General features: G+C 38.8%; 1 protein-coding gene across 3 annotated transcripts; it reads left to right on the top strand.

The window, feature by feature from the left end:
* Positions 1–3,050: 3,050 nt before the first annotated feature.
* On the top strand, positions 3,051–14,838 carry slc26a2 (solute carrier family 26 member 2). 3 transcript variants are annotated; one of them, XM_037077085.1, is made up of 5 exons: positions 3,051–3,172; positions 6,607–7,232; positions 7,783–8,073; positions 8,233–8,681; positions 10,749–14,838. In XM_037077085.1, exons 2-5 carry the CDS (start codon positions 6,621–6,623, stop codon positions 11,560–11,562), a joined length of 2,166 nt encoding a protein of 721 aa, XP_036932980.1. In that variant the 5' UTR covers positions 3,051–3,172; positions 6,607–6,620; the 3' UTR covers positions 11,563–14,838. The 3 variants fall into 3 exon arrangements, with proteins under 3 accessions (XP_036932980.1, XP_036932978.1, XP_036932979.1); XM_037077083.1 differs by lacking the exon at positions 3,051–3,172 and adding an exon at positions 3,548–3,633; XM_037077084.1 differs by lacking the exon at positions 3,051–3,172 and adding an exon at positions 4,290–4,503.
* Positions 14,839–22,560: the final 7,722 nt, after the last annotated feature.

Genomic DNA, 22,560 nt, shown 5'->3' with positions numbered 1-22,560 from the left:
TGAGAAGAGAAAAGAGATTACCAGGATGGTTTTAAATGGTCATGTGTGAACATAAGCCTGCATCCAATTACAACACTGGGATTATAACACCTTCCAATGTTTAATGGCACAACCTGGTCCCACTAGGGACTAGGCACTACTAATTAGTATTTGTGGTATATAGCTCATTGAACTGATGCTGTTCCTTGTGCGCATGTTTGCATGTTGTTTAGCAGGCATCTTCATGCAAAAACATATTAGGAGAACCAGATAAACATGGATGTAGTTTAAATTATAGACATCTCTAAGAGTCATACTTTATTTAAATATCAATGAGCAGGCCCAAACATAGTCCAACAGTTTGTTCACTGGAAAGGAACAAAGATTCAAATTGAAATTACCTATTTTTTTTTTTAATGAATGACCATGCCTGCCTGACAATCTGAGGAATTCATGTACGATAACTAGCTGTGTGACATTACAGTTGTGGCTTGTGGCATTTCAGCTATTGCTGGCTAAACCAGACTAGAGTGAAGATGAGGTTGGGTTCTGCTTTTATGAGCTGGAGGATTGTACAACAAACGTTCCACATTTGACTGTAAGAACCTTATGCATTTTACTTGCACTTATTCAAGTAAAAATGACATTTTACCAAAAGTTTGTTGAGAGTTTGTTGTCTCCTCTCCTCTCAAATGCATGAAAGAATCCCAATAGTAACAAGTTGAAACCATGAAAGCACTGTCCAATAACTAATTGTGAAAGCAGTATACCATCATTGCATCACACTGGTGCCTTGAGGCTTGTCCAGATCTGCTGTGGAGTTTTGGTACAACAATAGCTTACTATTGCAATATACAACCAGTACTTAATGAGTTTTTAAATGTACTACCGTAAATTACCAAATTATAGCCGGGTTTTAATTAACCGCCGGGTCCCCTTTAAACGCCAGGTGCAGGTGTATATTTTGGTTAATAACCGCTGGTTCCAAATAAATCTCCGGTCTAATTTATTTATTTTTTCTAAAAATCAAGGAAGAAGACGTGATGTGACGTTCTTCTTCTCTACCTTTTTCACATATTGTGCTTGCTTTCTGTCAGTCAATATCACATTGATGGTAACCATGGCTCCAGTGTAGCAAAAAAAAAAAAAAAAGTATGACATGAAATTATATGCAGAGGAAAACTCGGGAGAAGCAGCCGCTAGACGTTTCTCTGTTTACCCCAAGAGGGCGAGAGATTGGCGAATAAATCAAACTGAGCTTCAGCGTCTGTCCGAGGACAGCAACAGGTCCTGTAAAATGATCAGGGCGATGGCGAAACAAATGTGCGCCACCTTGAGTGACAGCAGAGATGAGGAGTTTGCTGTGAGTGCTGGTCGGCTGACTTGTTTCCTCCGACGCAACAAGTTCACTTGCAGAAGACGTGCAATTATTGCCCAGAAGGATGCCAGAGGATTAACCGAAAAGCTGGTGAAGTTTGTGACATGTCCATCTCGGATTTTTGAGAGGAAGGAATTAAACGCCTGTTCCAAATAGCCGCCTGGTCCCAAATAAACGCCTGGTTTGTTAAATGATTCAAACAACTAAACGCCCTGGCTATTATTTGGTATTTTACGGCATTCATTTCCTCACACAGATGTAGATTCTATACCCCAAAGAAATCCTTTAAAATTCTTCAAGGGAACCAACGATAACAGTATACAGAGTGATTACTAGATAGCACGCTATAAAGACTATTTTGAACATCTATGAATACAGATGTGCCTTGAGATTTCTTTATATAATATATGCCATACATTGGTTTGAACGATAAGGCAGAGAAGTTTACTGGTTGAATAATCAGATGTGTATCATTATCTGCTAATATATTTTATTCAATACAATACATAAATATATGACTATATATGTTTTACTCCCCAGTGTTAGTATTGGCATTGGTGCCAAAAATCAAGTACTTGTTGGGCTCTTGTTGAATAAAGATAAATAAGTAGCTGGGGAAGTTGCTAAGGAGCCATGTTCTCAGCAACTAAAAATGTTATATACTTGTTTATTGTCCTATATTTGATAAATTAAAAACTACTGATGCCAGTAAAAGTGGTTGAAGGTAATCCATGATAAAGGTCTGAAAAACCTGAAAAATTCCTTTCATGTCAGTTATTTTTCCCGTTTATAAAACAGTTTTCCAAGATTGTTTCTTACTGTGCAAACTTGCAAAATATATTAAGTTACCAAAAAAGTTATATATTATGATCATTCAATACTGTCAATATTGTTATTCAACCTCACTCAGTCTGCTCGTGTCATGCTGGACCTTAACATAACTGTGAGTGTAAGCAAGACTCTAACCCTCCCTCCGTTTTTGACACTCTCACAGTATTGTTGATGTGTCAAAGCAAAAACATTCACTCCTCTGTTTCTCTTATAAGTCATACTGTATCATGTATCCCTCCCCTCTGGTGATGACTCACAGTCACTGGGCACCCTCACACCCTGTCTGAGGAATCTGAGACAGAATAACAAACAGTAAAAACAGAAGTCCCATCACTGGTATGAGTTACATGAGTGATGGGCTTAATAGACTTGAGAAAACAGGGCTTAAACAATGGCTTCCTACTGACTAACTGACTGACTCCACTATACTTCAGGGCGTTATACATTGTGTGGTTTTTCACTGACCTTTTTTTTTCCCCCATGTCTTGTTTATGGCAAAAATGTGACATTCCAGAATATTGTTGTGTTGCATATGAAAAAGTATTTGATCAAAGGTATGAGAGTATATGATAAATGCACTTAACCAAAAGTAGAAGTGTAAGCAAATCATACATTCATTTATATGTTTGCATATATCATAATGGGTCGAACTGATCATCAGATCCAATATTGAGCATTTTCCAATAATCTCATCATTCAATTTTTAATTGCCAATCTAATCTGCAAGTTATTAGTCATTAAAGATATCAATAAATGTAATGGATTAAAAAGTCCAACATCTGCCTCCATCATGTAGTAGACGTTGATGTGAAAAAACAGTGGAAACCCAAAAAAACAAATTACACTTCCCATGATGCTTCACTAGCTCAACAAACAGGCTGCTCATTACCACTGAAGTGGGAGCACCTTGAGCCACTGCATGCACCTCAGCAGGGAGACAGAGGAGCAGGGTTCATCTCTTGGTTCTGCTCAAAGACGCCACTGGTAACCGAGACTTTCATTTTGATATTTATAGTGGATTGTTCTGCTGATAGTTCTTTAGTTCAGTATAAGAGAAATTCAGTAGAAGAGAAATCTAGAATTGTGTTTATTATTGTTTATTAGGCTGGAGAAGTATGCTGTTCTAGCAGTATTTAGAGCATGCTTATAGTTTAGTACACTATCATGCCAAGCAAGATAAAAAACATCCAATTTAGGTTTACACCATGCTCTTTCCATTTTCCTGCAGGCCTGCCCGGGTTTCGTCAGCAAACCAGGGAGTAGATTTCTTTGGTCGTCTTGTTATGGTAGAGACCAGTGCCACAGAATCAAGGAGCAAAACAAGTGCAGAGTTCACTTCATTCGTGGGGTTTTCCACAGGTTTTGTTGCAGTCGCTAAAGGAGCCAGGACCCCGGGCAGTTTGTCACTGAGCGTTGCTGTGATTGCCGGGCTGATATGACAAGAAGTAAAAACATTTGTGTCACTGACATAGGGACAGGCTAATGACGCTTCAAACGTAATGAGAAAGTGGACACAGCAGAGGACACAGAAGCGATGTTCAGGGCTGACAGATCTAGTCCATGGGAAATTATCAAATCCAGAGGGTTTCCACTGGAATGAGTGGGCTCATGGACAAGCTGAATAAAGTTGGAAAAATCAAGAAGTCTCAAAAAAGCTTTCCCCAGAGGGTCAGAGGGCTTATTTAAGTGGATACTTAAAATAATTAGAATTGTATCTGATTGAGTCACAAGATCTGCAATAAATTCACCAAATTCTTCTAGGAATTGGGAGTAAGGCCCTGGAGGTCTGCACTGTACAACCAGGTGAAAGCCTGTTTCATGGACAAAGCTGTTACTATTTGATGAGGATGGTTTTAAAACCAGAGCCCCAAATGAAGTCAATTTAATATCCTGGTTGGAGCTTAGGCTGAAAATAGATTTGTAGATACAAAATAGAAAAACTCAAGTACATTCATACCTCAAACTTGCAATTAAATACTGTACTTAAATAAATATAAATATGGGCAATAACAACAGCACAAACATTAACTTACTTCTGAATTGAATTCATTGAATTCAATCATTGTAATCTTCATTTATTTATCGCTTTAATTGTATCGGGCGATGTCTTTTTTTGCTACAAGTAAATCATCTTCTCGCGGAGAACATCTTTGTTTCAGCCGGTCATGTGACGTAGAGCGGCGCGCTCCATGATACGTCATCACGCACGGAGCTGGAGACAGAGCTGTGTAAATTGAGTTTGAGGCGGAATGACAGTTAGCGGTCTGTACACAACCTCACATTAACTCTGTGAATCGGGACTGGGTCGAGCTCAGGTCAGTTTCTTTCAACTTTAACAATAATTTCATTCTTTCTCCCGTGGAAGAGCAGACTGTCGCGTTAGTGTACTGTTGTCGCCTAAAGTTTCATCTCTTGTCCACGTTGACAACTTGTTTACAATGGAGCCCATTCACAGCCCTGCTAACGTTGGCAGGCTTTAACGTCGGTTGGCAAGTAGGTCAGTAATCAGGGGACTTTAAAGTAGTTCAGTGGGGTTTTTTAAGACTGTATATATCGGATATTAATGTCTGTCTGTGTGTGCGAGACAAACCAAGTCTGGTCATCGTCAGCATTTAGAGAGTGTAGGAACGGACAGTAATCTCATTATCTCCATTACACACGAGTCCTCTTTGGAAACAAGTGACTGCAATCCTGTTACCGTTATTATTTTGAGACCACTTTAAATAACAAGTATGCAGAGAGGAAGCGGTTTAGAGGGTACAGAGTTTGTGATGTGTGAGAGGCGAGTGTTTGGTTTTCACACATCCTGTGCTATACAAGCAAATCTTCACAAGCAGTTCGTTTCAAATTTGGTTTCGTGATATAAGGACTTTTTCAACCGCTTCAAATGCCACAAAAAATAACTTTTCAATCAGATAAAGCTTAGTTTTTACACAGACTTTAAGGACTTGCAGAACGCTCTTGGGGACGTAGATAGGCTTGCTGCTGCATTTGCTTGTAAAAATGGGGGCGAATTGTGCTATATTTTTAACCATATTGCCATACACAACATATATTTTTATATATTGAAATATCCTCGAAAGCACTCCATAAATGCTAGGACTGAGCATCACAATCCAGTATCTCTATATTTAACTAAAAACCTCTATTGATATCGTGACAATATTGTAGGGATGTGGGAAATCACATTGTACTCCACCTTCTTGCAGTTCAGATGTGGTGGGTTTATGAGCTGTAGTTTCTCAAATAAACACGCCAACCTATTTGGCCATCTTTTCAGTCTATTGCTGCTATTCTCAGGGTCATTCATCCTCTGGAGCCGCTCTCTACTGTCAAAGTGTCTCTGGGCTAGGCTGAGCAGACAGGCCGGGTATCCACAGCCCAGGCAGCCCTTCCACTGGTTCACTCTGCGGACGCCCAGCCTGTTCACTCGGCTTAACTAGCCCAGAGACACTGCAGCTGTCCAAGAGGTTGGTGTGTTTGCACTGGAAACTAGAGCCCACAATGGGCTGTATCAGCTCTGCTGCTGGCTGTTTGCTTTACAAAGCAATCACAAGACAAGAAAACTCACACACACACACACACCAGACAACCACTGAACACGCAGTTAAGAAACAGCACACTTGCTAGCTGATTCTTGTCTCGTTTGTGGTTTGAGTGATAAGTGAATTCATCATGGACTATTGACCTCCCCCCTTCCAGTTGTCAGATATGAAGAGAAAGTGGGTAAAGGCAGGTATTCAAATAGTTCAGAAGATTACATCACTTTACTGTAATGCACCTTTAAAACCAGGTAAAGACAACACTGATGCCATATCCTTTTATAACATTATCCAAATTACAAGACAATATATATTTTAATGTCATGATAAAGATTTGATATTAATATATTGCCTGGCCCTTCCATAAAGTTTGATTATGTCACCACAAAAAATACAGACATTAGGTAGCTTTAGCCTGTATTTAAAAATAACCTAAACTGTTGAAGGTTTAGTGTATTGTCATTTTTCTTCGACTCCTGCTTGCTATGTCCTCATTTTGGTGGGTGTAGCAGTACTGGTTGTAACCACTTGGGGCCTAGTTTTCTGTCTAAGGGTCACTGTAAGCTTAAGCTGAATTGTATGAATAAGGGGAAGTATCTTATCAGCATTGTGATGTAACATCAGCATCTGCAAAAGTCATGCAGTTAGGCCCACGCCCACTGACCTGACATCTAATAGTGCTTCTCACTCTCCACTGCATTCTGCATTGCTTCTCAAGTGTCTTGTGGGTGTTGCTGTGGTTGGGGTGTAGAGTAGTACACATATACATAGATTTTTTTTTTTTATTACTCATGTTGTTGTCAGCTGTTGTTTGAGATGAAGTTGTAATGCCTAATTGGCTTAACAGAACTCTTGTTCTTCTTCTAATCATTACAGATAAGGGCTCGATCATGAATCATGGTGACAACAGCAGTGCAACAGCAGAGGATGAGGCAGATAGCAACCAGCAGCAGCCTCTCATTCTGGAAAGAGTGGAGAAAGAAACCAAAAACTTTAAATCCATTGTGTCCCATCGGCTCAAAAAACACTGCTCATGCACCCCAAAGAAAGCTAAATCCAAAATACTGGGCTTTGTCCCGATCCTAAGATGGCTGCCACGCTACCAACTAAGAGACTGGTTGCTGGGCGATGTCATGTCAGGACTAATTGTCGGAATCCTATTGGTTCCCCAGTCCATAGCCTACTCCTTATTAGCCAGTCAGGACCCCATATATGGTCTCTATACATCATTCTTTTCCTCCATCATCTATGCCCTCTTAGGCACCTCTAGACACATCTCAGTAGGGATCTTTGGGGTGCTCTGCTTGCTTGTGGGTCAGGTTGTTGATAGAGAGTTAGCTTTGGCGGGATACCTCACAGAAAGCAGCAGCAGCCTCAGTGGTAACAACAGTGCAATCCTGCTGGCTGGCCAGAGGAACGACAGTGTTGCTGTTGGTTGTGACAGAAGCTGCTATGCAATCACAGTGGGCGCTACAGTTACCTTTATTGCTGGAGTTTACCAGGTAAGTGAGCAGGGATGATATACACTAGACAGCCAAATATTATCACATATTGTTGTACAGAAATGGCCTTAAGCAAACTAGGGCTGCAACTACTGACGGGCAGGAACACATGACAAGTAATCCGATTGCTGTTTTCAAGTACCAAGTAAAGTAAGGGATTACAGTTGCAAAAACAGTAGATTACTGTTACTTTCCCACAAGCAGGCTGCATTACTGCGTTAACGTGATTTTGTTTTCTGCAACTGTCTCATGCAACTGTCTCAACATGGAGCGTGGGAGAGAGCAGGACCATGCAGCGTTTAATGCTTGGAAGTACGGACATTACTTTGAGTTTGACTCTTTAAAAGGTGACAAAAACATCAGCGTTCGCTGTACACTCTGCATGGGAAGAAAACTTTCATCTACAGCCAAAATTCCACCTGTTGGCCGAGACACAGGCAATGCGAGGCAAGGCAGCAGTTGAGCTTCAGTGCCTTTGCTAGTTCTTCTAGCAGATTAGAGGTGTTGATTTGAGTATAGAAATCCTCTCATGTTTTTCTTCCTCTTTCAGGTCCTAATGGGACTTTTCCAGGTCGGTTTTGTCTCTGTCTACCTCTCAGACTCCCTCCTCAGTGGTTTTGCTACAGGAGCCTCCCTTACCATCCTCACATCACAGATTAAGTACCTTCTGGGGTTGAAGATCCCCAGACCCCAGGGCTGGTTCACTCTGTTTAAGACCTGGTACAGCCTGTTCGCCAACCTGGGAAACACCAACATATGTGACCTGGTGACCAGTTTGGTGTGTTTGCTGATACTGATACCTACCAAAGAGATTAATGATCGCTTTAAAGCCAAGCTAAAGGTAAGTGGATGAATGGAGAAATGTTTAGCTCAAATATAAATGAAAGTTTTGCAGGTCTTTTGTGCAGACAGGCAACAGAAAAATTGTAAAGATGAACAAAATGCCTTTCCATCTGAATACTGAATTACCAGTATGTCTTTCTTTTACGACCTTACCCAGGCTCCAATTCCCTTCGAGCTCTTCGTGGTCATAATTGCGACACTGGCTTCTCACTTCGGTCACTTCAACACAGATTATGGGTCAGGCGTTGCTGGTGATATCCCCACAGGCTTTCTCCCTCCCCAGCTGCCCATGTGGTCCCTCATCCCCAGTGTGGCTGTTGACGCTTTCTCCATCGCCATTGTGGGATTTGCCATCACTGTCTCCCTGTCGGAGATGTTTGCCAAGAAACATGGCTACACAGTGGATGCCAACCAGGAGATGTATGCCATCGGCTTCTGCAACATCCTGCCCTCTTTCTTCCGCTGCTTCACCACCAGCGCTGCACTTACAAAGACCCTCGTCAAGGAGTCAACAGGGTGCCAGACTCAGATGTCTGGGCTGGTCACCGCCCTCGTCTTGCTGCTGGTCCTGCTTGTTATCGCGCCACTCTTCTATTCCCTTCAAAAGTAAGCATACCAAAATCTTAATTAGTAATTGATTTAAGGGTTTTATTCAATTGTTCATCTTGTGATTTTAATGTAATTTTTGATAGATAATATATTAATAATAAACAAGACAAAACATGCAGTCTCAGATTGAGAGTTGCACATTTAGTAACTGAATAATTGACATGTGGGTAACTGGGAACTGTTAGAACTCAAAGCTTTAACCATTTCCTAAAAATAGCACATCAGCAAACTCTGGTCAGAGCAATCAGACTGTTCTATATGGCTAGGTTAAGATTCTCACACTAGATGCAGTATTTATCTGCTACATGAGAGCCTTGAAATTTTTACTCGCAATTTTTGTCTCCAGGTTTATATATAGTTTGACAAATGTTTGGTAGTTTCTACTTTAATCAGTTAAATCAAGCAAAGCTTTTATCTGGTGAAAACATGTCAACACAGAAAATTTAACATGCTAAAATTTTTGGGTACTGCACCCAAAATGTTTTTGCATAGACCTTAATCCAAGACACACTCTCAATCAACATTAGATATGAACAAAAGATCGAAATTGAAATTCCAAGTAAGGCTGCTCATAGCAATTGTTTTCACGGTTGATTATTTTCTTTGAAGTGATCAATTTGTTATTTGATTATAAAATGTTTCTTAAAGCCTCACGTCATGTTTAGTCCATAACTCAAAGATATCGAGTTTACAAGTTGTGGAGGAGTAAAAAAAAAAAAAGAGAAAAATATGCACATTTGAGAAGCTTCTCCCCCCCTTTTTTTTATAAAGGAAATTAGTCTAAACAATTAGTTGATCGGGGAAATAATCAATTTAATAGCTGTCAAAAACATTTAAGTCAACACATTTGCCCTTAGATTTAACACATCAGCACGGCAATCAGATTTTACCTGAAGTACGGCCAGATCCAAAGTTTTATGATTCAAGGATTTTCTTTCAAGTATCTCGGGTGCTTAAAATCTGCTCGCAGTTCTTATCTTGTTTACCATAAAAAGTGCTTTCAGCATAGACAAATACAGATAACCTATGGCTGCAGTTCAGGGTTGATGCTGACGCTGTTGGTTACCACTGTGTAGAAGCTTTTTGAGTTAAAGGAGCAGAAAAGAGCTGAAATAAATAGTTGTTGACAATAGAGTTACACAGCAGTTTTCATCTATTATGTGATGCTTTGGATCTTGTGTGAGCCTTGATCAGTCTACTGTGATTGCTGCTGCTGATTGGTATTGATTCGCTAAAATGCTGGTGTATTGACAAACACACAGACACCATGAAACGTTTTCATCAATATTATTACATGTCTGAGTCCAGATTATGTTCTGTCTTGTTCCTCATCTCTTTCATTGTCCTCTGACATTCTTTATTTGTGCAGCTCTTTGCTTTCTTGAGCTAATTTTATCTGCAGAAAATCTCAGATTTAAAACTAAAGATTGATTATTGGCAAATTCAAAACCTTAAAGCCAAATGCACAAAGTCAGATGCAAATGTGAGTGACTTGTCTTGTTTCATATACTTTAAGTTCCAATGAAGTCAAAATCGACGTTTAGATGTTTTTATTTTTTTTTTTTTATTTTTTTTAATCACATGTCATACTCTAGATCTCATCTATACAGCATTATCAGGCCCAACAATGGAAAATGATAACAATGTTGATGACTCATCCTGCACTTTCATTCCAATTACGCATCCAATATAAGCTTTCCTAATTTTCATAAGGTGTAAAAAGAAGGACGTTGTCTTATGCTACTAGCTTTGTTGTTAAATGTAGCTGCCATTGGCTTGATAGCACAAGAATAAAAGCCAGTCCAACTGGAGTCTGCTAGCTCTGTGGTGCATCATTATTGGCTACTGTAAATGCCAATCAATATCCCTCCCTCGCAGCCTGTTCTTCCAGGGAACACAAAACTGTCTTGAAGCTGATTGCACTCCACCAGCCATTTCTCTGAAACTCTGAAATCGCTTTCACTCTTCAGAGCACTTTATTAGTTGCATTCTTCCATGAATAACACCCCATGACACTCCTAACTTTTGCCTTTTCCTGTGTTCTGTCTATCTCTTTCTATCCAGATGTGTATTAGCCGTCATCATTTTGGTTAACCTCCGCGGAGCTTTAAAAAAGTTTACTGATGTTCCCCGTATGTGGCGTGTCAACCGTGTAGATGCCTCTATCTGGTTGATCACCATGGCTACCTCAGCTCTAGTCAACACAGAGCTGGGTCTCCTCGTGGGGGTTTTGGTGTCGGCCTTCTGCGTCCTGGGCCGGACCCAGCAAGCCCAGGTCCTGGAGCTTGGCCGGGCTACAACCAGGGAGCATTATGAGGACCTGTCATCTTACCGTGGCCTCCGAACACACCCTGGAGTGGCTGTCTTCAGATATGATGCTCCAATATATTACGCCAACCAGAGCTTATTCAAAAAGTCTCTCTACAGGTGTGCCGGGCTCGATCCTGTGAAGGAGAAAACCCGGCGTATTAAGTTCCAGAAGAAGAACAAACAGCAGGGAAAGACTAAGGGAGTCCAAAACATGAAGTCAGAGGAGAAAGAGGAGGAGGTAGAAGCTGGTGCCACTGTAACCTTGATGAACTCCTCCCGCAGTATACGCAGCTTGGTGATCGACTGCAGCTCCATCTTGTTTCTAGATACTGCTGGAGTGAATGCTTTGAAAGAGGTGCGCAAAGATTACGGAGAAATGGGGATCAAGGTTGTCCTGGCTCAGTGTAGTGCCTCTGTCCTGGATGATCTGGAAAGAGGAGGATACTACCCTGACCAAAAAGGATGTGATGGAGGGGATAACAACATGATATTCTTCACCATCGCAGACGCCATCTACTACGTCCAAAGCCTCCCAACTCCTAATGGAGATTATGACAACAAATGCTAAAGAGATAATCTGTGTTTACATGTGTGCAGTTTATATCTTACATAACGCATAAAGAACAATCCATTTTTACCTATGTGCCTTGCAATGCAGAAATTGCTCAAATCCGCCTGAGTGTAGTTATCATGCAGCTATCCTTCATAACTGGAGCAGACAATCCTCTATTTAATACCAGTTCAGTGTGTTAAAAGTCCTCCTTATCTAAATGGACTCTAAGTACCGTATACCTCACAATGGCTATATCTTTACTTCACTAATGTTGAGTACAGTACACAGTACTGATTATTTTTCTAAATCTACTGTATAACACAGTATATTTTTAAAAAGGTGGTGTTAAAGTTTGGATTTCACTATTATATAGAAGTTGGTTAGCATTTTTGCACTTTCTCTTGTTTTGAAGTTGGTGATTTTTCTGAATAGGTTTTTGGTTAAATGGCTGAAATATAGTCAATGGTTAACACAAGCTTTGGAAATGTTTCCCTTTTTGTACCAAAAATATGGCTAATAGTTAAATGAGGTTGTCGGGGTATATTAAACGTCACCACATCTAACACAGAGATTCATCTACTCACTGGTCCTTCTTCACAACATGTAAATTGATCAATTTGTAATTAAGTGTGTACGGTATAGTGTAGTAACTGCCATGTAGTGGGTTTTGTAGCCTAACTTTAGCTCTGTATTTATGGTTACTGCATGTATGCGCCAAAAATCATGAAAGTTATCTTCATCTGTGAAGATTGTCTTGCAGAAAAAAAAATGTGCACGTTTCACAAACATTTGTCTACCAAAGACCATATTTTTGACAATCATCCAAAGTCCAATTTAAATGAATCCCTTGCAACATTTGTCAGGGGAACCAGGGGAACCTCCAGCTTAGCCTTCTAAAACACGTCATCCCTGCAGTAGTCTTTTAAGTCACATGACTGAACATTTATGTACTGTAACTTAGGGTAGCCCATAATGTCGTTTTCTGTAATAGCGGTGATAATCGAGGGAAAGGTAGATTTTTCCTGTGGGATAGGCATGTTGACAAAACCATAAAGCAGTAAATGAACTGGCCAGGGCATAATGGGTGAGAGTGCTTTACTGAAGCAGCCAATCAATATTGTGCTTGAGTTCCATTTTGCAGCCTTCATGTATCTGCAGTGGCTTTAGTGACGCCTATGCTGCACAAATGTATGTTTTAAATGTTTTCATATCAGGTCCTTGTAGACATGAACACCAGCAATCTTTTAATGTTACAACTGGCCAATTTCCTCCAAAGATTAAACTTGTGATCTACAGTCTTTTGTTACCTTAACTTTAGGTTTCATCTGTTATTTAAAAAGAACAAAGGTCATGTTTTTAAAGGGAGCAATCTCATTTTGGAACAAATCTCCTCAGCTCTGCTTTTAAGGCTATGGTGTATTTTACAGCCTGGCAGGCCTGTGCTGGATGTGTCACTTTGATGAAGTGCTTTCAAAGTGTTTGCTAAAGGCGACAACATAACTGACATAGTTTAAGCTGCTGGTGCTATAGCTTAGTAAATACAGCAGCTGGGTAATACATGGAGCCAAAGTCTAAGTTAAAAACAGTTATGCAGTGAGTGTCATGTGAGATTTCCATTTGCAGTTTAATATAAATGAAAGTAATTAAGTTTACTAGTATTTTTTTATTGTTATAATACCAAATTGCTTGGAGTTGGCTACATGAGAATGTGCTTGTGTTCTCAAGGTTTCCTAAGGGAGTTTTTGACCTGTAGTGGTGCTATGGAGGCACACTTTTCATTTAGAATGGGTTTTCTGATCTGTTTGTCACATGCATGGATGAGGAAACACATAGTCCTGCCGGTGGTTTCACACTATTCCATTAATTTCCAATGTAGTAATGTGTTAAAATGCAGCAGAAATACCAACAAAAGATGAAGACAGCTGTTTGGGTGGACTGCTCCTTTAAGATTGGCTTCGCAATGATTTATGAGGAAGGCTATGAACATTTTCTTTCACCCCAAGAATACGTAAAGTGCATTTGAAAAATACTATTTGTTTACTAGAAAAATTCTACAGGGCAACCGGCCCTTTTCTGCCAGAGGGTGCCTGGTAGGCCGTGTGTGCTTTAAAACAACATGAGGCCTTATAGAGCTAGAACACAGGTTTTGCTAGAGGACTTCACAGACGATTAAATATGTTATTCTGACTGGCATGAAGTTTGAACATGAGTTTTCTCTTTAACGCAAATCCTAAAGAGATGATGAAACCTGCTGTGGATGAACTCCTGCTCTGTTGGCTTCATTTGTGTTTGTAGCTTTAGGTCTTTCTGTTACCAAATATATATTAACAATATAACAATTCCATAAGTAGCACATAAATAATATATATAAACATATTATTTAATAAGGTTATGAATAATAAATAATATAATATTTAATAATATATACATATGTATTATTTATGTGACACTTATGGAATTGTTACAAGACGGGGGAGTAAATAACTGGATGTGGGGGCTTCAGACACTTGATTTGCACTCTACGCTGCTTCAGTTGTTGAAAATGATGCAACTCTGTTTTGCTGTGAAGCTTCAGGAATGTTTTGTGGGCTAAGAAACTTCATCAGACTTTCCATCCGCATGAGGCTGAGCAGATAATGAAATAAAAATGAATTTTTATTTTTGGGTGGACTGCTCCTTTAAGGTTCTAGAGTTACAGTAACTTTAACCTGCCTGATTGTCCTCAAACGTGCCAATAATGTACAAGTAAAAGTCTATTTCAGGTTCAGGTCTATTTTTCTTTACTTGTCTATTCCTCTGTGTTTTTGACACTGTGGCATTTTATTCTCCTCTGTGTCACAAAATCATGTGAAACCGCAACAAAACTACTGAAAAATCCTGATGGTCAGAGCATTCCAAGGTTCATGTATCCCATATTATTGTATCGAAGAGAAATCCAAAATGTTGGTATACTTATTTTTGTTTTTTACTGTGTAGATAATGCTCTAGATTATGCTGAACATATGTTTTAGTGTGTGCTTCAATATATTGTCCTTGGGAAATTAAACATGAAGAATTCAGTATGTGCCTAATGAACAGATTGTGTGTGCAGGTATTTCCCATTTCCAGCCCATAGATCAGGTTTGTTTGCAACTATACAAATATAGATGAGTTTAACTGTCACCAATTGAATGCAGCTGTGTGTACTGACACAAGGCTTGTGATAGTCACGCTATTGTACTGGAATGTTGTTCTAACAGAAATGACTTGCACTTTCTTTACAACTATTAAACTCCACCCTCTGCCTTAACAGTTTAGCTTACAAGCCTTTTGAATTGGAGCTCAGGGAAACTGCCACAACCCATCCAGCTGCAACATGTTACAGCAAAGTCAAAACTCATGTTCTTGTTTAATGAAAGATTTGAGCTTGAATGCACTCTCAATCAATAACCTCATCACTTGCAGTCATCTCTAATTGCACTTCTGTGTCAGACATACATTTTAAAGATGCAGTATTTAAGAACTAGCCACATGTCACCAATGAGATAGGCCGAGGCTAGCGAGTTAGCATGTTAACTTCAGTAGATATCTCTGTAAAACAAGTTATATTTGTCATAACTTAAAAACTGTTTTGGGATTTTTTTTTTGATAATTTTTGAATGTTTTCAACAAAAAAAATCTTACAGATTACACCTTTGAAACTGAACTACATAGAGGTGCCCATTCAGTCCACTGAGAATGGCTCACCTGACACATATGCCAGAGAGTTTTCTAGCTTGGAGGTTTACTTCCAGGTTATGTTGCCGACTCGCTGGCCCTCAAGGTCCTAATCTGCCCATACATTTTTACATTTTGATGTGTGATGATTTTTTTTTTTTTTTGTTTTTTTTTTTTACATAAGCCTTTCTTGGCTGTTTTAAAACATCCATTTACAATAGAGTCATAATTGACCTTGTTTGCAGATGGAGTTGTCCTGCCAACAATTTTACAAATGTCTCTTATAATGGAGGTCTATGGGGAAAAAGCTCTTTGGGTCACAGGGGAATTTTTTGTAGCAATAGGACTTGTGACTACTGGGCAAACTTTGAAGTCAGGCGGAGCCGTGGCCTTGTATCCAGTTCAATATATTGTTCATGATAGCTGGGATTTGAAATCATTTTTCAGACCCATTTCCCATTTCTTCCTATTGCCCAGACCTACTGATTATTTTGGGTTTGCAATGTATAAGACAATGTATCATGTATAGCTTCTTTTCTCAATTGTTATTGCTGTAGTGAAATGGTAGTGTTATAGATGTATGGCTGTTTTTATAGAGATCGTATAAAAAGGAATTATGGCTTTGATTTGCTGCAGATAAACACTGTAAAAGTGCATAGATCTGTTATGAGGAAATGTTCGGTCAAGGGTTAAACTGAAGTGTATGTACCCTTTGCTTTTGATTTAGTAAAATACTTCAAAATCCATGTCTCATTGCCTTCTTAAACAAACTGTATCAGCAAACAAAAACACTGAAGTTTTCATTTACTCGTGGTTCTTTTGTGTTGATGCTTCTTATCTTAGACCATTGACATGCTTTGAGGTGGAAAAAAACAGTCATTTATCTTATGTTCAATAAATCAGAATTGTGTTTTATGTTGGAATACTTTTCAGTCTTGGTTTTGGGTGATGTTTTATCATTTCTGTCAAATCTGAATCCAAAGTTTGAATGCAAACATGAGATTGGTTGTTCTGTAATCTCATATGGGAGGATCTAGCTTTGGCTCACATTGGAATAAACTGAGCAACACTTTGGTTTACGGTTTTTACATTACATTTTGAATTAACAATTAAATAATGCTGTCTCTTCTCGTCTTTAAAAGACAGTAACATGACTCACTTTCTCTCTCATGAGCAACAATAAGCTCGAAGACTTAATTTAAACCACAATGTACTCTTGTTCTCAGCCTTTGCCTCTCATTAAGACTTTCCTCTGGTGACAAATTACAGAGGACAATAGAAACATTCACCTTGAAACCTGCATTGACTTTTATCTGGAGCCTGAGAATCCTCGGGGGTTCAGTCAGTAGTTGAGTCTCCGAAATTCAAAATAAAGCATCATCAAGACAAAATAGCCAAGACGTCTTTATCAGTAGTTCCCAGGAGGCCACAAAGTCGTCTCTGCCCTCCTCCAACTTACAAACTCCAGGAGGAATTATTCAAACTAGTTTCTGTACCTTTGCTCCTCTTCTCTCCTCATCCACAACTATAGCAGATTTCCTGGGCCATTGTTTAACACCAAGAGTTCTTAAGGCAACTGATGTTGAGTCTGGCACTTTCTACTTTTTGACTTTTAACAAACAAACTCTATTGTGAAATCACGTGAATGTGAAGATTAGCAGACTATTTTCTGTTGTATCGCAACACCTTGTGCTGTGGAGGGTGCTGCCCTGATATCTGTAGGTCTGCTAAGAACAGACCTCACAGGGCAGAAAGACCATTTTTCCTTCATTCTTGAGCTTCAAGTTGAGCAAGTTCATGAAAATTCAGAGCAAGGAAAGCAGAGCGAAAAATTCTTGAGATATTTTTTAAAAAAAGCTGTTATCACAGTAAGCTGACATGACGGCACACCTTTGTTTAAATTAAACACAAATGCCTACTTCAAGCTCATGGCCAATATCCACTGTTTCATAAAACAGTGGATAATATCAGACTTTGTTTTATTTAGCTACTGTGTTACAGCACATTTAAACTGTACTTCATCCTGGTGTTCTTTCATCATCTCCATTGCTACACCAGACAATAGACAATATTTTTACAAGTAAGAAGATCTTTAGATGCCCCACCTGTACCCTGATGCCTTAGTCAACAACCAATCAGGCAAACAAACAAAAAACTGTGTGTACAGAAATCATGTCTAACTCTAATGTCTAATGTACGTTTTTATTGCACCATGAAGAGCCAGTGATGTTGTGAGATCTCAATTGCGAAGTAGGAATGTTGAAATACTTTGCTGGTAACTAAGTAGGTAAACTTTATCAATATTTGATTTAACAGAAAGTATAAAGGAAAGAAAGATATCACATGTATAATCATGTCAGAACATGTAGAACTGTTGCAGTCACACTGGTTTATGTTATGGGATTTGCATCTGTACAATATGCGCATACAAACGCACAGACTTTATTTTTCCACCAGGGGGTAGCATTGACCAGGAAACTGGTGGAGAGCAGCAGCACCCTCATTTCTGAAATTCCTTGTACTCAAAATGTCTCCAATCACTCATTTTTCTCTGGTTTGGGTTGAATTTGTCTTTAACACCAAAAAGACACTAAGGTAAATTTTTTTCATGTAAATATTTTTTTAAAAAAGTTACAATAATCAAATTAATAATAGGAAGCTATTCTTTACCCGAAAAAATGCATATCTCCACTAGTTCTCACTTTCTTTCTGCCAAATGTTGGTTCTGTGTTGTATTAATGTAGTTCTGTCACATTTAGTTGTGCAACAGATCATTTTAAATATAGCTTTAAAGCTGAAAAACACACACTTTGGTTTATTTTGACTGCAGTGAAAGTGTTGTTATCCATTAAATTAAAATATATATAACAAAAAACCTCCAAAGATGTTATAGTAATCCTTCATTATTCGTAATGTTTTGAAATTAGGCCTCTCCTCCTCACTGTGTGATGTCCAGAGGTTCAGGGTCCAATGAAGTGGAAAAGTCCAGTTTGTTTGACAAGTGCAAGCACTCTGTACCGTACGCATTCTTGGCCCTGGCACAGTTGGAATTGGTGTGCTTCGGCATCGTACACTTGCTCAAGCATAAGCACCGTAGCTTAATTTAGACATGAAGTATAATCATGACCATTACACCGCCTTGTAGAATCAAGAAATCCAGGGATGTGAGAGGGCAGTCTTTAATCAAAACCACACAAAATAAGCCACAAAAAAGTCAGTAAAGTTACAGGCGTGTTTCAACACGGTATGCAGCAACTGGGCCAAGCATGAGTGCATCCTAAATGACCAGCTGTAAATCACTTGTATCAAAGGTTAAGGCATTTTCCATCAGCCTCAGCTGTAACATAGAGCTAATGTTAGCATTAAAACACACTAGAGTCTGATGTGATCTCCTTATCATTGTGATCGTACTTTGTTTTAGTCTTTTTTTTTCATATTTTTGCATTGCTCTTCTATTGTTCTGTTATTTTGCCTGTTTTATTGCTTAAATTCTGTTCCTTTTTTCCTTTCAATTCCTTTTACTTGGACTTCATATTGACTTTTTGTCCTGCCTTCTTGTTTTAACACACTATATACTCAGCTTCATTGTGTTTGGCTCAACTGTAGTGATTATTCTGTAATATTGCGTTCCTGAGTTTCAAGCTTTTTCTTGTATGTCAAACCACTTTGTAAACTCTCTTTTAAAGGTGTTATATAAACTAGAAAAATTGCTTTTCCTGCAAAAAAAAAAAACAGTGTTAATGCTGACAGCTGAAGTGATTTCGAAAGAACTGCTGAATATTCTGGAAAATACATGCCTGAGATGCATAAAACTATAAGATTGAATGGTCAAGATTTTGCAGAAAAAGCTGAATTTTTCAAAAGCCGAAAAGCTGAGGAGTAATAAGCCGAATGGGCTAAAAAAAGCTGAACATTTTGATAGCTGAACAGTTTCTCTTGCTGAACATATGCTGGAGCAGTAGTAGAACCAAAGTTTAAAATTTCCCATTAAGAATGAATTGGAAAAAAATAGTTACAATGAAAACACCTCCCAAACTCCTGCAAGTTTCGAAAAAAAAGTGTAATGGCCAAAATATAAGATACAGTGAGTAACAGGGGACATTGCTGAACTCCTTGGTGTGTTTTTTTTATGTCTGTAGAGTGAAAAATGAGGGTGCTAGAGGTGCAGAATGTTAAAAAAAATCCCACATTTTTGCACTTTTTCAAGCATTTTTAAAGCTCATCTAGTTATTCATGCTTCCAGATAGAGACTCCATTCAAACTCTGAAACATTCCAAAATGTGTGTACATTCAAAGTTGTATTCATCTTTCACTTCCCATGAAAACTTCTGAAAATGTTCTTTCTTTAAAGCTTTGTCGCATCACAATTATAATGGTGATCAATAACTTAAAACCCACTAATTTTCCAATTCTTCTCCCCCCTTCATAAATGATCATAGGAAGTCCATTCAAACTGTGAATTCTTCACAAAGATTAGGACTTTCTCACATGATTTCACCTTTTTCATGGCATTCATATTTTTTGCACCGTCGCAGTTCAAACATTGATTACTTTTCAGACAATTTCAGATTTGTTGTATTGGTGTGTATAGGGTGGAGTGTTGACAGCAAAAGTGGAGGAGCCAACTGACAGAGCGGGAGGAGCTCAAAAAATGCGAAAAACATTGTCTTCAGTGTGCCCTCGCTTCCACATTCTTCACTCCAGCGCAGGAATTATGACATCAGCTTGAAGGTAAACTCGTGCTGGTCGCTTCAGTGGTTCTCTGGAGGCATTCGGACAGAAACTTTTGGCTCGGTGGGCTTTTAACTGACAGGAGACAAGTCCCGTCAAACTGAGAGGAAAAATATCTGGGGGCAGGCAAAATCATCTACTTCTCTGAACTGCTCCACAAGACACATTTTTGACCACGCATAAACAATAATTTCACAAAGTGCTCACAAGACTCCCATAGTTCTACCACATCATTATTTGAGTGATAGCAGTGACTATTTTGGAGGGAGAAGCATGATAATGTGAGGTGAGCCTCAGCTAAATCACTATTAAGTCAACTCTCACAGTCCATTACCACAACCAAACTGGTTATCATCACCGTGGCAACCGAGATCAACTGGGCCAACACAGAGAATCAGATTTATCAATGAGTCAGTTTAATACACACACACACACACACACACACACACACACACACACACACACACACATGCAATCAAATATGCATGTGTAAGCGTGCACACCTGACCACACGTGTACACATACAGCCAAAAATGCATGCTTGTGCACACAAACACAAACACAAACACACACTGTACATTTCCCAGCATTTTAACTACATTTTACTATTATATTTTCATTCATTCAAGCCAGACACTCCATCAAAATATTTAAATGTTCCAAATCATTGATACATTAATATCTATTGAATTTCTCAGTCTGAATCAGAGTATTTGACTCATTCTCACTGTAAATCTCTTCATATTCCATCAGCTGCTTTTTGACACAATTCAAGCCAGCACTGCAGCTCAAAGCTTATATTCTAAATTTAATGCGTCATTCCCAAGTATTAGGAGGCTTTATTCTCTTCAGACGAGACTTCAGATAAATTAAAAATAAAACTAACCCTAACCCTAACAATTCAGTTTGGCCTTAGCTTTTCAACAAACCCTACATTATTTCACAGTTTTTAGAAATTGTGGATATTATTAAAAGGTTTCACAGCCAGCAATACACATTTGGCACCAGCTTCTCAACACAGGGAGCATTCACAACCAAGCTCTTCAGAATTTGCCCTCTCTATTTAATATATGATCTAACATTTATGTCTGTGAAAATGTACCTTTCAATGCATTTAAGTCTTCACATGGGGAAACTGTTCTTGTTTATGTCTTGATTTTGTTACCCCTTTATGGGCTGAAATATGTGCCACTAGAAACTGAATCTGAATCATCAATATTTGAATTTGAATTGCTAAACTTGAAAAATTGCATTAAAAAACTGACCACTTATGGCGAAATAGGTAAAACATATCACATAACACATATTTCCTGTTCTTTCATGACCTAGTAGATGACCCTTGAACAGTTTTGGAAATAGTTTGGATAGTCTTGGACTGGTGGAAATCCACATGAGATGCACATGAGACCCATCCACTTAATTAACAGCATATAATGGTCACCCCGTCTCCACTTCTTCCTCCATATTGTGACAGGCGGCAACCAGCCGGCAACCGGCCGGCAACCAGCCGGCAACCAGCCAGCAACCAGTCAGCGTCTGCGTAAATTACGTAGGTGAAACTACGCAGATGTCAGTCACAGTAAATTGAAATTGAATTGCAAGAACTGATTTTGAATTTTGAGAACTAAATGTGAAAATATAGAGTTGAATTTTCCAAACCAATACATTCAATTTCAAAATATGATATTCATATTCAGTTTTTCAATGCAATGATTCAAATTAAACAATACAAATTCAAGTTATGTGATTCAAATTCATTTTTTTTATGCAATTACTCAAGTTTTGCAATTCAAATTCAAATATTGATGATTCAAATTCAGCTGCTACATATTTCAGCCCAGACTTTAATGACATACTTATTGAATGAGACATTTACTTACTTCTTCATTTATTTAAATTTTGGCAGTGTCAGTCCTCCGTACTGAAAGGTGAAGAGACCAAGTCGTCTGTAGAGAGGTGACGATAGCAGAAGTGATTATACTCTCTTTCACGGCTTGTTGCCTCTCGGAAATTACATTTACTGGGGGATGGCACCTGCGTTGATTGGTACATGACTGAAAAATCCCCTAAAGGATGAAGTGAACAAAATTACACTCCATCTCACTTCCAGTCTGCATATATATGTATATTTTATTATTGTCAAATCCCAAACTGACTTTTTTAATCAAGCCAAGGAAAACACATGAAAATGGAAGGGATGGAGGGGAGAGGCGATCAAGTGTTTCTTGCTCTGGAGGTGATTCGGAAAGTTCAAATTGAGGCTTGATAATATCTATGCTGTCCATTAAACTTCTCAAACAGGCTGCCAAAAGTGCTCCTTCTTAATAGTCAGGTATATAAGGAAACATGTTAACACTGATCGTTGCCAAGTAAACTACCAAGAATAGCTTGAAGAGTTTGTGGCAAAAAAGATATACAGCAAACAATTAATTATGTGTCAATATACTGTGTTGTAATATGCCAGTATGTTTCTTTACCCATTGAAAAATAATCTACAGCACTTCATCTATTTACTGCCAAACTCAAGGCTTTGATATAGTACAGAAACCACTGGGTGACCATAAGAAAACATGTTGCAGGCAGATC

This window comes from Acanthopagrus latus, chromosome 18, assembly GCF_904848185.1.
Source record: "Acanthopagrus latus isolate v.2019 chromosome 18, fAcaLat1.1, whole genome shotgun sequence".
Classification (NCBI taxonomy): domain Eukaryota; kingdom Metazoa; phylum Chordata; class Actinopteri; order Spariformes; family Sparidae; genus Acanthopagrus; species Acanthopagrus latus.
The sequence above is the reverse complement of the archived record's forward strand: the minus strand, read 5'-3'. Positions and strand labels throughout refer to the sequence as shown.